Here is a 12,927-nt window from a genome sequence, read left to right on the forward strand (position 1 = left end):
ATGAAATATGTTTATGATGGACAGTTTGTTGCTCTGTGAATTGTATAATTAAGATGAGTGATGGAGAAATGAAGCTTTCTGAAGCACTGAAGCTTCATTACTCGAAGCTTTTCAGCACAGTCCTCTTTGGTGACATCTGGTGGCCAAAAATATGAAGAGCAGCATGAAACTACAAATTAAATGAATTGCTCTATTGAGATTGTCAACTCTACAGAGCTGAGTTGACGGTTTCTGTTTAATATCATGTGACAGTTTTGTCTGATATCGGGCTGATATAGTGCTTTAATTAATTTTTGGGGTGACAAAATAAACATAAAATATTCTGTCTATTTTATGAACAAATCCAAAATAATTTCCTTTGGGATTATTAAAGTATTCTGATTATGAAATCATTTTGATGACTAAACCTTTCTTGTTTAAACGTGTGCCATGCTGTGTTCTCCCTTTGCCTGTGACTTCTTGATATTTTTTATTCATAAAAAAAAGGACTATATATTATAATGTGCAACGCAATCTTTTAATAGGCTGGGAGTACGCTTGTGCTGTGAGGTCCCTGCCTAGCTTGATTATGTATTTCACCAGTGACCAAAGCTTATATAAGACCACACCAACATAAAACCAGGGTTCACAAAGTGCTGTACATATAGAAATAGCATAAACAAATAAAATAAAATTTAATTTAATTTAATAAAATTGCTCCAAAGGGGCTGTAGCTGCCCGTTTGGAGCAGCCACCTCAAAAGGACCTCTAAATTTTTACTTAGTTTTTGGTACCTTAAGGAGCTGCTAAGTGGCGAACCTAAGGGAGCGGGTCGGTGTATATGGCTGTAGTAGCTCTGAGAGGTAAGGTCCATTTAGAGATTTAAAAACAAATAAAAGAACTTTTAAAAACGATCCTAAAATGTACAGGTAGCCAGTGGAGTGAAATTAGAATGGGGGTAATGTGCTCAGACTTTTTTGTTCCAGTTAAAAGACGCACTGCATCATTTTGCACAACCTGCAGACCCACAATAAAGTGTGTTACAATAATCCAGCCTAGATGTAACAAAGGCATAGATTACTGTCTCAAAAAGCTGCTTTGATAAGATGGGCTTTATTTTGGCTGATTGCCTCAAATGAAAAAAAACTCTGACCAAGTTTAAGATCTGCCTCCATTTAATTAATGGAGGCTCCCAGACTAGTGATGGTTATAATTCTGTCACTATAAATGTAAGGTGTGTTTCTTATGTACATTTTAGACCTGCGGGTAGAACTCCTTATTAAAGTGGTTTTTATTTAGGAATAGGCAGAACATCTTCTTTTTGTTGCTGACTCCATATCTCAATGTCGCGCAGTGGTTCACTATGTCTCGCACAAAAGCTCCACAAAAACACACCACAAATCCTGCCAATGATTCACTTCCTTATAAACCACTGAATCAGGTGATGTGATCAGGAGTGATGTGCTGATGAACTAAGCCTCGGCACAGTGTTTCTGAAGCACTGTGTTGTTTTTTGACACCTGCACCTACTTAATTAATTCACTAATTAAGATGCAGGCCAGGGCTACTATAAGCCCGAGCCTAAAGGCAGAGTCGGTTTGCTGAGGTTGAAGACAAACTGTCCTACATTTTAAGATTAAGATAATGGCTGTAGAGTAAAAACTGTGGACACAGCAGCAGTTGAAAGATATAATTTGAGATGAATCTTGGCTGGGTGAGAGAGAGCCCATCAGGATGCAGGTGTGAGGACTGGTTGCTATAGTGACTCTTGTCAGGTGACCCAGACTTCTGTCAGCTTCAGGTTGAAATAGACAGAAATTTGTCCTGAAACAAATGCTTCCTAAGAGAAAACTGTTGTATCAGAAAAAGTCTTTCACCGTGAGCGCCAACAACTTCTAGTCTACCAATTCTTAAATTTTCACATCTGTCGAGTTTAGTATGTGGATGTCGTGACAGTGTAAAACAGCCTGTGATTTTCAGACGGCATTTAGAACTGTTTTAACATTGTTCCCAGTGGAAGAGTTGGATGGAGGAGGCAGCGCTTTGGGGACATTTATGAGAGAACCATAATATCTATCACAATAACAATAACAGGGGATGAAAGAGGATACCAGTGGTTATTATTTTAGAGTAAAATGATGGGTTTTTTGGTTTTATTTAGCCCATTTTTCAATTTTGTACTTCTACTTTTTACACTTAAGTTTGCTGATAATTTGGTAATCTAATTAAATTAAGCTTATTCAGGAAGTTCAGCTTTGACTATTTCAAATATTTTTAAACATTTCAGGCAAAATCTTTCAATTTCCAGCATTCACATTGCATTTTTGCTAGGAAATGCAAAAATATGTTATTGTACACTCATAACGATAGTTTTCTAGTATTGTCCTGAGTTACGCAGCGGTCCATTGAAGATGGAGTACCAAAAGAACCAAAATGCCCCCAGATTAACTTAGACTGAGGTCCTCTGTCTCTGAATTGCCTTATCCAGAGAAAAGTTATTTTACCTGCTCAGCTCATTGCCAATACTTAGATATCTAAATATCACTTAGATTCCCCAGGAATTTAAGGAAAATAATTGTGCATTTATTCGTGATGACAATGCACTGCTTTACTCACCCTGTCCACCTTCATGATCTGAAACCTCTGGGAGATATCAGCTGTGTTAGCAGGGAGCCTGGAGCGACCTGAGACAAAGCGCATGAATAGGACACGCTCCTCGTTGGAGAACTCCTCCAGGGTCTGCCAAAACCATTGCACCAAGGAGTGCTGTTCATCCACCTCTCTGTAGCGCACCACCTTCTTGAGCACATCGCAGCAGATCTCCGGCATGCCACAAACCATCTGCTCCAGCTGCTTGGCAGTGAGCAGGGACAGTAGCGGCACCGGCACGATCCACGACATGCCCTCACGCACTGCTGCCACCTGGAAGAGATGAGCCCATAGGAGAAGACTTATGTCTGTGTTAAGGCCAAAGTCACATGTTTTATCTAATTGTCAGAACGGCTAAATAATAGAGATGTTCTTGTTTGTTTCCAGTCCTGCACACAGCTTGTTTTTATTAGGTTTGCCATGTTGAAACAGCAGACAAACACTGTGTCTGTATCTGGATCATCTATACATTCCCCTGTGAATGCTCAGTGGCTAACAACTTGTGACTGAGAAGTCATTAGCCAACGAAGTTTTGAAACAGTATGACCAAGACGTACAAGACAGACTTTTTTTCGTTCAATTTAATATGACCCAAATAAACTCCAAAGGAAAGTCAAGTCAAAATGCTTCTCAGACGTCTATCCGAAGTCTTTTTTTACAACCACAGCTATGGCCAATAAGCGGGTCTTTGACCCAACACAGGTTTAAGACACTTCCACACGGACCTAATTTTTATGACTTTGAAGTTACAACCATGTTTTTAATAAACACATATTTGTTTGTTTTTTTAAAAAAAGAAAAAGAGATTACAGTACAATATATACAATGTTGTGCTAGTCATCCTTTTTCTTTGCAAATTTTCCAAACAGAAACTTGCGGTGTAATGTATACACACACCGAAAGTAAAAATTATCCTCAAAAAAACCACACTGTGAAAAGAGTCAACATCAAGCCAAGATGAGCTCGTCCTGATGTTTCTAAACAGGAAACATAAAACACTGAGACTCTGAGTCCATCCAATCTGAGGGGAAATAGTAACATTTTACTATTTCCATATCATTGCATGATTTGAGTTACAATTGCATTTGTTGCCCAAGGCAGTGATCTGATTGGTCAGATCTGTTTATTCAGATCCAGAAAATTGGAAAAATTTAGTTTATGGTGTTGTACTGAATAGGTGAGTCCGAAAAATATTTTTAATACACAAAATATTTGCACGAATTTGACGTGTCCGGTGTGTAAAAGCCTTTTCTGTACCTGACGGTCGATTTCATGCAGTCTGTACTCAATAGCTCTTTCCACATATTCCTTCCTGTTGGAGAAAGTGAGAGGGATGCTGTTCCCTCCTGGGATAATGGGGACCATTTTACCATCTGCACTCTGCCCGACAAAGGAATCCAGAGGAATCATCTGCAAAACAAACACAAAAACTATGAGTACTGGCAAAGAGCTCACTGAGGTTAGAGAACTTTACTTTGTAAAGAAAGGGCCTCTGATGGAATTAAATTAATGATTTAAAAATATACCTAGAATCTCCACATCTCTAAGTCCTAAATAATAAACCTTGGGCCCTGTGGATCAGTGATAAACGGGGGAAAAAAGACAATTAATCTTTGTCCCCAGATCTGAGTTTGAAAAGAAAAACTGCTGTTTTTCTATATGAATGCGTAGTTAAAAACCAGTTATATCCATGGCCTAAAAGAAGAGGATCAAAATGAGGCTTTGTACTAGAATATGGCCAATTATATTATCAAAGAGAATGCATCAGAAAGACAAACAAAGCATAAAATACAAGTCAATAACTTCTGCAGTCATGGTAAATAAAGCCCACTGTGTAAGGTTTTCTATAAAAGCTTTCTACTAAATCTAACAACCGTTTATTTTTCTGTTCATTTATTCATTTCATCCAACGTATGACAGCTCATGTGGCAGAAATTAGCTCTCATCTACAGCGTGTCTTTTTTTTCAGTCTTCCTCCCCTCACCTCCAACTGGCTCCTCCTCCCTGAGCCTGCTGGAGGTTTCTTCCTGTTGAAAGGGCATTTTTCCTTCCCACTTTCGCCAAGAGCTTGCTCATAGGGGGTCTTTCGATTGTTGGGCTTTCTCTATATTACTGTAGGGTCTTTACCTTTCACCTTATAAATCCTAAAAACGCAAATCAAGCCGTGCATAACTATATATTGCTCTGCCCATCAAAAAGTCATCATTTATCGGACTGACGAATGTCGGTTGGAAAAATTTTAGATATTGCTCAACGTTAGACGATACCCAGCCCGCTTTGCCAATGTAGCCTCTCCCCCCGGCCTAATTCCAGGTTGGACCCAGGTAACCGTATCTCAAGCAAAGTAACATTACACAGGTTTTCTTTCATATTTCAACTGTTCTTAAATGTAGACATCTCCTTTGTTTTCTCTGTCGCACTAAAAATGAACCAAACATTGAATTAAATGTTCTATTAAACAATCCCAGTTAACACTGTAACACTGCTGAATGAATGAATGTGTTTGTGGCTGGTGGCTTGCTTTAGTGTGGTTTCAATTTAAATGTCTAAGTATAATCCTCAAACGATCCGCCTAACATACAGTCAAAATGCTTTTCTAACCTCATGGAAATTATCCTCCGTGATGCCGCTGTCTTCAATGTGAAGAATGCTTTTGAGTGTCTGCACATAGAGGAGGTCCACTTCCTCCAGGTCCTCCAGCAACAAGGGAATGCAGCACAACTGTTTCCAAACCAAAGGAGCCAAGTGCAGATCCAGGGGCTTCTTGGTGCGGATGGCTACCCCCATAAGAATACCTAAGAATTTAAACTGGAGCATGTGTTCATCCAGGCATGCTGATGGGTTGAGGAGGAATCTATCAAAATCAGAATCAGAATACTTTAATAATCCATAAGGAAACTATGTGGGTTACAGTTGCTCCAAGGCAATAACAGTAACAGACTAAACTATTACAAAGTTTACACATTTAAGAAATAGCACAATATACACACATACAAATCACTCAATTATAAATATCAAGAATATTATAGAGGTGAAATGTAGATAATTGACATTTGACTCTAACCTGTGAAACTTTGTCATTTGTTATTTTATTGTAGAGTGTGTGCAAAAGGGTGTAATTGTTGCAGTGTGTACAGCGTATTAGATGGAGGAGTTGCACAGGCAGGAATGATTTCCTGTGTCGTTCAGTCCTGTGTCTCAGTCCGTGCTCCTGTTACTAGCCAGCAAGTCATGGAGTGTGTGGGAGGTACTGTCCAGCATTGTCCTTATCTTGGACAACATCCACCTGTCAGAAACACCCTAAGGGAGTCCAGCTCCATCCCCATAACATTACTGGCCTTGCCGAGCAGTTTATTGAGTCTGCTGGCATCTGTGACCCTCAACCTGCTGCCCCAGCATGCAACAGCATAGAGGATGGCACTGGCCACAACAGACTCGTAAAAAATCCTGAGGGAGTGGTGTAGCTCTGGATTTCAGGCTGACTACAGGTAAGGCTGTAGGTGGGTGAGCTTTCACTGCAGTGTCGAAGCTGCTGAAAAACACATTCAACTCATTAGCTCCATCCTCACTGCCCCCAGCTCCTCTGCTGTTGGACGGCCTGAGTCTTGCTGCCACTCCACACCTCTCACATGTGTGAGAGGTGTGGAGTGGTGACTTCAACCATGTCACCTTAGACACAGTGTAGTGTCTAAGGTGACATGGTTGAAGTCACCCGAGATAGCAATGGAAGCACTCGGGTGCTGAGTCTGTAACTGGGCTATAGCAGAGTGGATAATGTCACATGCAGCTGTGGGGTTAGCAGAGGGAGGAACGTAACATTACAAGGGTAAATTCCCTGAGCAAATAATACGGCATCAGTCCAACAGCGCACTGTTCGGGCAACAAATCCGTTTTTTGATTGTTATGTGAGCACCGTTTGTTAACAAGAACAGCAAGCCCTCTTCCTTTCTGCTTACCGCTCGTGGCGCTGTCCCTGTCCGCCGGAATGGTGTGGAAGCCACACTGTCCACTGTCATCGGGAATACCCTGGTGCATCCGTGATTCGGTGAAACACATCAAGCTACACTCACGATATTCCCTTTGACTCCATGTCAGCACTGTTAGCTCGTCCATCTCGTTTGCTAGCAACGTTCCCCAATATAATAGACGGCAGACACGGTTTGTACCTCGTTCTCTCTTGAAGCCTCTGCTGAAAAATGTGGAACCCTTCACGAACGTACGTGTCATCCTTGCGCAGAGGCCATGCTAATCTTCCCTGTATCATATCCAATTTAGCGTACGTGCTTTCCAAAGCAAGCACCAAAGCCATCAAAGAAGTGTCTTTCTTTTATTTCAAACAAAGGATTAGTTACTCTCTTAAAGTCCTAAAACTTCCAACACATTAACTGACCTACATGTTTCATTAAGGTCTTCTCACCTGTCTCTGTTGTAGCCAACCTCTGCTGTGGCATTGGGAGATGGGATGAGCAGGTCTACAACTCCTGTCTCCAGTTCCTATGGATAGATATACATGACAGTGAAGAAGTAGTAGCACTAGTACATCAGACAGCTAGTAAACATACCTGACACATCTCTGTGATGGTGTCATCAAAGACCCCTCCTGCATCGTCAGCACCTTCTCCAACTAGTTTGACCTTCCAGGCTCTTGAGGGAAGTCGGAGATCTGAAGCATTCAACTTTACAACTTGCCGAGCAATCTGTACAAAGATTGGTTTACACTTCCGACCTCTGCAGAGTTCAAATGTGATGGAAAACCAAAGTGAAAAGGAAGAAGGGGGTTTTAAGTTTACCTTTAAGCACAAAATTATGTTTATAACATCAGTAGCTGATGAAGTAGTTATGCATCTATTTTTTTTTTACACAGTACAACAATTCCACCCTGGAACAGTTTCAAGCAACCATTAAAACCTCTAAAACACTGACATTCATACCAGTGATGAGTGCATGGAAACCTCTGACCAAAACTGCAGGCTAAAAATAGTTACCAAACAAACGGTGCTCAGTACTGACCGTGTGGAGATCCGTTTGACAGTGATCTGGGGACCGTAGTTCTTGCCCTGCACCATGGTCTTGCCTATCGATCGCACCATAGGCAGCGTATACACTCTGGGAGCCAAAAGGGGCCTTAACTGGCCCTGGACGATTCCCCAGGTACCGGCATTGTAATGGGAGGTACAGCTCTGCAGAATTAAAATGACATTTAGTATTTACTAATTAAGAGGAGCCCAAAATCTTTTGCCTACATTTGTGCAACGTCTAAACTACAGGGAAGAAAAAAATCTTTCCAATTAAGATATAACATAGTAGTTCCCTTTCAATCCATACAACACATATAGTTTGGGATATCACGCCCCTGCATGTTGTGGCTTAAGACACTTCTATTCATGCCCTGTGATGACACATATACAACCCTACACATATAGACTTCTGTAATCACATTGATCCTGCAGTTTTTACACTTCACCTCAGCGTAAGAACTGAGGGGATGCCAAGTTGGGCTAGCTACTGATAGTTAGTGCTGTTGTCTGCTGGCATGAAGTCAGTTTAACTGCCTCGCTGGTGTTAGCCTCCACTGCTCAGTTGGTGTGTGGGCTTCCCACAGAGTGGAAATTTTAAGTCTCCTTGTGTAGCACTGTTGCTTTGCATTTTGGCATGAGTACCAAACGGAAGCAAGCAAAGCAGAAATCTTCTGTTTCTCCCGTCCTAATGAGTGCTGTTTGCATGACAAGGACCAGCATGAGGTTGCCCTGTCTGCCTGGGGACTTAACACGCTAGGAAAAGTAAGCCTGTGTATGTTGTTGCCAGCTCCAGGGCTCGACGGAGAAAGTGCTAGAACGGCTGTTGCACTGCAATACCCTCGCTAGGGTTCCAGCTTTTCCAAATCTGAAGATGAGGAGTATCTGGTCGATGTCCCTGCAAATATCTGGACTGACCATCTCCTCCACCATCTTAGAAATCTCTGGCAGTTTGTGGAGTTTTTCCTTCCAGCGGATCCGACAACAGCCTATAACTGCCTTCCAGTATTCCCAGACTTTGTCTCCGAGCTAACTGCTTCACCGCTAACCGTCTTGGGTTAGGGAATCCCCAGCTATGGACAGTATTTGGAGCTGGACAGCACAAAGAAGGCTGGCTTAGCCAACCCGCCTCCTACGGAATGGCTGTAGCTGGTAAATTTACCATTTACATTTCTGGAGACATCCCTGGCAGCTTATCTGGCCCCATTCCACATATATGGTGTAGCTGATCCCGCATCTCTTCCATCCAAGCACTGTACATGCTCTGCATCTCAGCTCGACAAGATTTATAATGCTGAGGCGGGCACTGCCCATGCCATGAGCTCAGTCACTATGATACAGTCGTACCAGGCGATGTACCTGGTGGAACTTGGGTCCATTGTTTTCCCCAGACAACTACTTCTACCTTAATGAGAACCACGTCAAAATGGAATACATTCTCCGTGCCCTTTGTGGTGTGCTCCCTAACAGAGAGATGGCTTCAATAATAGTAGCACATCTGACCTTTTCTGACGTCTCAGATAGGGACAGTGCCATCTACTTGGGTGAACCAGTATCTGTTGTCAGGTCATTTGAATCTGAACTGAGGAAGAAGCAGACGGTAGCTTTGCGTGATATCATCCCCAGACATGACACAAATCCCAAGTTCGCAGTTTGGTCTCGCAGGCTAGCTGTTCCTCTTCCCACCGGCAAGAGTGGACCGACTGCTGCTAATGTGGGTGTACCACCAGCGAGAGCCCAGTCTCTGGGGTAACTTCCACGCCAGACAGCCTGGAGCTAAGGTCCACCTTAGGGCCCCAACGCCCAGGAGAAAGAAGTCTCAGTCCTCCTAGCTATGGGATTGAGTTAAGAAATGCAGGGAGATGCTGCTTCCCTTCTGTTTAAGTTGTCAGTCCCACAAGGCACTGCACTTTGCTAACACAGTCTCCCAAGCACAAACCCCCCTGCACACAAAAATATATTTTTGCTGTTTCAGGTTGTAATTCCTAGTTCGGACTTGTCAGATGTTCAGGTGACCACATCAGGTAATCCCACGTTTCTCACCCTCATCAGTGAGAGGAGTCTGAATTTCAGAGCAGCACAGGCTGGTTTCAAGCTCTCAACTTTCTTTGTCCAGTTCTGGGCCAGCATGTATTAGTCAGGATAGAAAATTCAACAGTGGTCTCTTACATAAACGTCCAGGGAGGGGCACGTAATCCTTGACTGTTAAACCTATCTCACTCTCTGCTTTTATGATTTAGTGTTCATTTTCTGTCTCCAAGAGCCACACATGTTGGGGCTGGACTTTCTCTCCAGGCAGGAACCCGGGAGGAGGGAATTAATATTACACCCTTTACTAGTGGCCAGTTGTGGGATCTGTTTGTTGAGGTAAAAGTAGACTTTTTGCCCTCATTCTTCTATGCAATTGACCACGATGCAACCATTTCCATCGGAGGACTTTGGAAAGCGTACATCAGCAGCACCTCTCTCTGACACTAGTGGCCCCTTGGTGGCCACTAAAGTCTGGCATTCAGAGATTATCAGTCTGCTGGCTGCGAGGCCCTGACAGCCTGCTCTCTATAGGGACCCCCACTTTCAGGCTGAAGGATAGGTGATTCAATTGCATCCAGCATTGTGATGACTGCATGCTTACCTACTGAGAGGTCAATTTCAACAACTAAGGGTCTGCCCCGAGGACAGAGTGCTGACTTTTGGCTTGTGTCTGAAACACAGTGTTTATACAGTGTACTGAGGAAGTCACAGACTGAGACTGAAGACTGAGACAGGGGGGTGCTAATTCAGCTGCATATTTAGGTTACTGGCTCCTTCTAGTGCAGTCGAAACAAGAAGCGACAACACAAATGTCAGATTTCAAGATGCATTTGACCAATCCGAACTTCATAATAAACACCAAAAAGTGTGTACAACATGCACCTTTTCTGGGTTTATCCCTGAACTCAATCACCTTTACAGCCTTTCAGTTATGAGAGTGAAGGTGTTCAGAGCATGCCTTGCTCATTTTCACTGCATAAAATTTGGATTCTGCCTTCAGTTACTGAGGCTGGAGATGCAAATCTAAGTTTAGCCATTTTCTTCTTCTCATTCTGTTCACATCTATGGGTGTGTTTTCAGCTTGTTATAGTCAATGTTTTAGAGGCACTAAACTAACAGTATTTTTCCAGAAGCTGTTTCTGTAGTACATAAAATATACAGTAAGACATAACTAACACTTAGCATCACTAACAAGTGTCACTGACAGGTCAAATAGGCTTTAGCTTAATTTAGGCAAATAGCAATTTGCCTAAATTAAGCTAAAGCCTATTGGCTGTGTGCAACTTCTTAAGGGCAAATGTGAATCATTCAGAACAATATAACTGATATCACATTACAAAAAATTCTAACAACACATTTTTTACCAAATTTCTAAAAATGTTCTGTACAAGTGTCTTTTGTTTTTATTGTAGTTGTTGCCCACCTGGTTGTTAGGGCTGAGGTTGAGTAGTCTCCATGACGAGTACATGAGGTCAGAGAAGTGGTAGAGGAGCCGCAAACGGGCCCTCACTGCCTCGATGCTCAATTCTTTAAGTCCACTGTACTGAGGAGGCACTGCTGCTGGCAGGCCAAGCTGAAGAGGTACAGATGAGCCTGAGGAAGATTAGACAGAGTGAGATATGATCACCCTGAACATTGAGAAGTGTGGAAAGAAAAATCGACTTTTTCACTCATGGCAAAAGTTACATTAAAGAGATTTTCTGCTGTCATAGTTATTCTAATTATTGCTTGTTGTGGCAGCCATCCAAAGCTCTGTCTCTAGTTCTGTGAATTCCTTTGACATATTTTCTATGTGACATGAAATAGAACTTATTCCATCTCTGGAATAAGGCAGGTTTCTAAGCATAATACATAAAAATAAAACAATTATCCTCTGGTATTTTGTATGTCCCCGCAGCACAGCAGGAAATCTGATATCTGGGAAAAAGTATCAAAATATCAGGAGACATTATGTGAATTTTGTGTGTCTGTGTAACCTGGTGCTCGAGGCGGCACAGAGGGAGCCGTCCACGCTGCACTATGACAGCGTCCAGCAGAGATCTGATGGATGTTCTTGCCCTGCAGCGTTGTTACCAGTGTAGGTTCTCTAACATGGTTGGTGTGTCCCAGACCCAGCTGCACAACACAGTCATAAGTCAACATACATTAATAACGTCCAACCAGAACATTTAAGAATAAGTGTGTATAACAGCTCAAGATCAATTCTGAAAATAAATAAAAACTTACTGCCAGGAATGCAAACAATGCAAACTCGTTAGACTGTCGTGAGACAAGTTAATTTTACCCTACTGATGGTATGTTGTTGCAGTAGTAATCCTGCACAGTATGAGAGGCACCGCAGGAATCCTGCTTAGACTCAGTGATACCGTAGCACTGTGGATCATTTGTTAGTCTAAGATAGCTGGCTGAGCCCTTTGTGACTGTGCTGGAGGACAGCTGAACGACGCACGTCCCTCTCCAGTTGCACACTGAGATTTGTGGAGAACCTCGTGCTAAATATCTTGCAAATGACCTGATTCTGGGTCAGGGTCCTGTGCGAAGCAGAGCAGCTAATCGCTGCTACTACTGAAGGGGTGGCTGTAGCTCAGGAGGTAGAGCAGGTCATCTGCTGCGTTTGATCCCTGGCTGCTGTAGTTTGCATGCCAAATATCTGTGGGCAAGATACTAATTCCAATGCTCTCCAAGACAGAAAGCACTTAGATACACTAGAAAAAGTTCAAGTTCTATAAAGCGTTATATAAGAACTAGTCCATTTACCAGCCTGGTTCTGCTGAAGGTTTCTTCCTGTTAAAAGTGAGTTTTCCCTTCCCACTGTCACTAAAGCACTTGCTTGTAGAGTTTTGTTGAGGTTTTCTCTGTTTGTATTATTGTAGGGTCTTTACCTTACTGCATAAAGCACCTTGAGGCGACTGTGTTCTGATTTGGTGCTGTATATAAATAAAACTGAAATCAACTGAATTGAATCTACCAGTCAGTGTAGAGGCCAAGGATGGGCCAGAGACTTCTCTTAGGAGCTTTGAAACACTGACCTGAGAGAGCGTCCCTGCTCATTCTTTTTCTTAGCATTTACAGACCAATCTCAAAATTACCATTTATTGCTAAGAGTTTAGAAAAGGCTATGACTAAGCAGATTACTCCAGTCTTAAACAAAGACAGTGTGCTTGTGAAATTTCAATCTGGGGCTCATTTTACTGAAACTGCTGTTCTTTGAGTGTCCAGTGTTATTTTAATGCAAAGTGACGCTGGAGAATAT

The 12,927-nt window shown here is 42.3% G+C and overlaps 1 protein-coding gene and 1 non-coding gene across 12 annotated transcripts in view; both read right to left on the minus strand.

The window, feature by feature from the left end:
• The window catches only part of herc1 (HECT and RLD domain containing E3 ubiquitin protein ligase family member 1), an 80,545-nt gene that overhangs the window by 1,263 nt on the left and 66,355 nt on the right, over positions 1-12,927 (minus strand). For all 11 annotated transcript variants that reach the window (XM_025911297.1, XM_025911353.1, XM_013266335.3 and 8 more), the window contains 8 exons: positions 11,651-11,789; positions 11,098-11,267; positions 7,639-7,808; positions 7,191-7,356; positions 7,046-7,122; positions 5,230-5,482; positions 3,886-4,038; positions 2,596-2,901 (listed from right to left, as the gene is read on the minus strand). In XM_025911297.1, the coding sequence (XP_025767082.1) occupies positions 2,596-2,901; positions 3,886-4,038; positions 5,230-5,482; positions 7,046-7,122; positions 7,191-7,356; positions 7,639-7,808; positions 11,098-11,267; positions 11,651-11,789 (1,434 nt within the window). The remainder of the gene's footprint in view (positions 1-2,595; positions 2,902-3,885; positions 4,039-5,229; positions 5,483-7,045; positions 7,123-7,190; positions 7,357-7,638; positions 7,809-11,097; positions 11,268-11,650; positions 11,790-12,927) is intronic.
• LOC112847420 (U6 spliceosomal RNA) lies at positions 6,821-6,928 on the minus strand. The gene has a single exon (XR_003220961.1). It is a non-coding gene; the product is annotated as a U6 spliceosomal RNA (small nuclear RNA).

Source organism: Oreochromis niloticus, linkage group LG1, assembly GCF_001858045.2.
Source record: "Oreochromis niloticus isolate F11D_XX linkage group LG1, O_niloticus_UMD_NMBU, whole genome shotgun sequence".
In the NCBI taxonomy this organism is placed as follows: Eukaryota; Metazoa; Chordata; class Actinopteri; order Cichliformes; family Cichlidae; genus Oreochromis; species Oreochromis niloticus.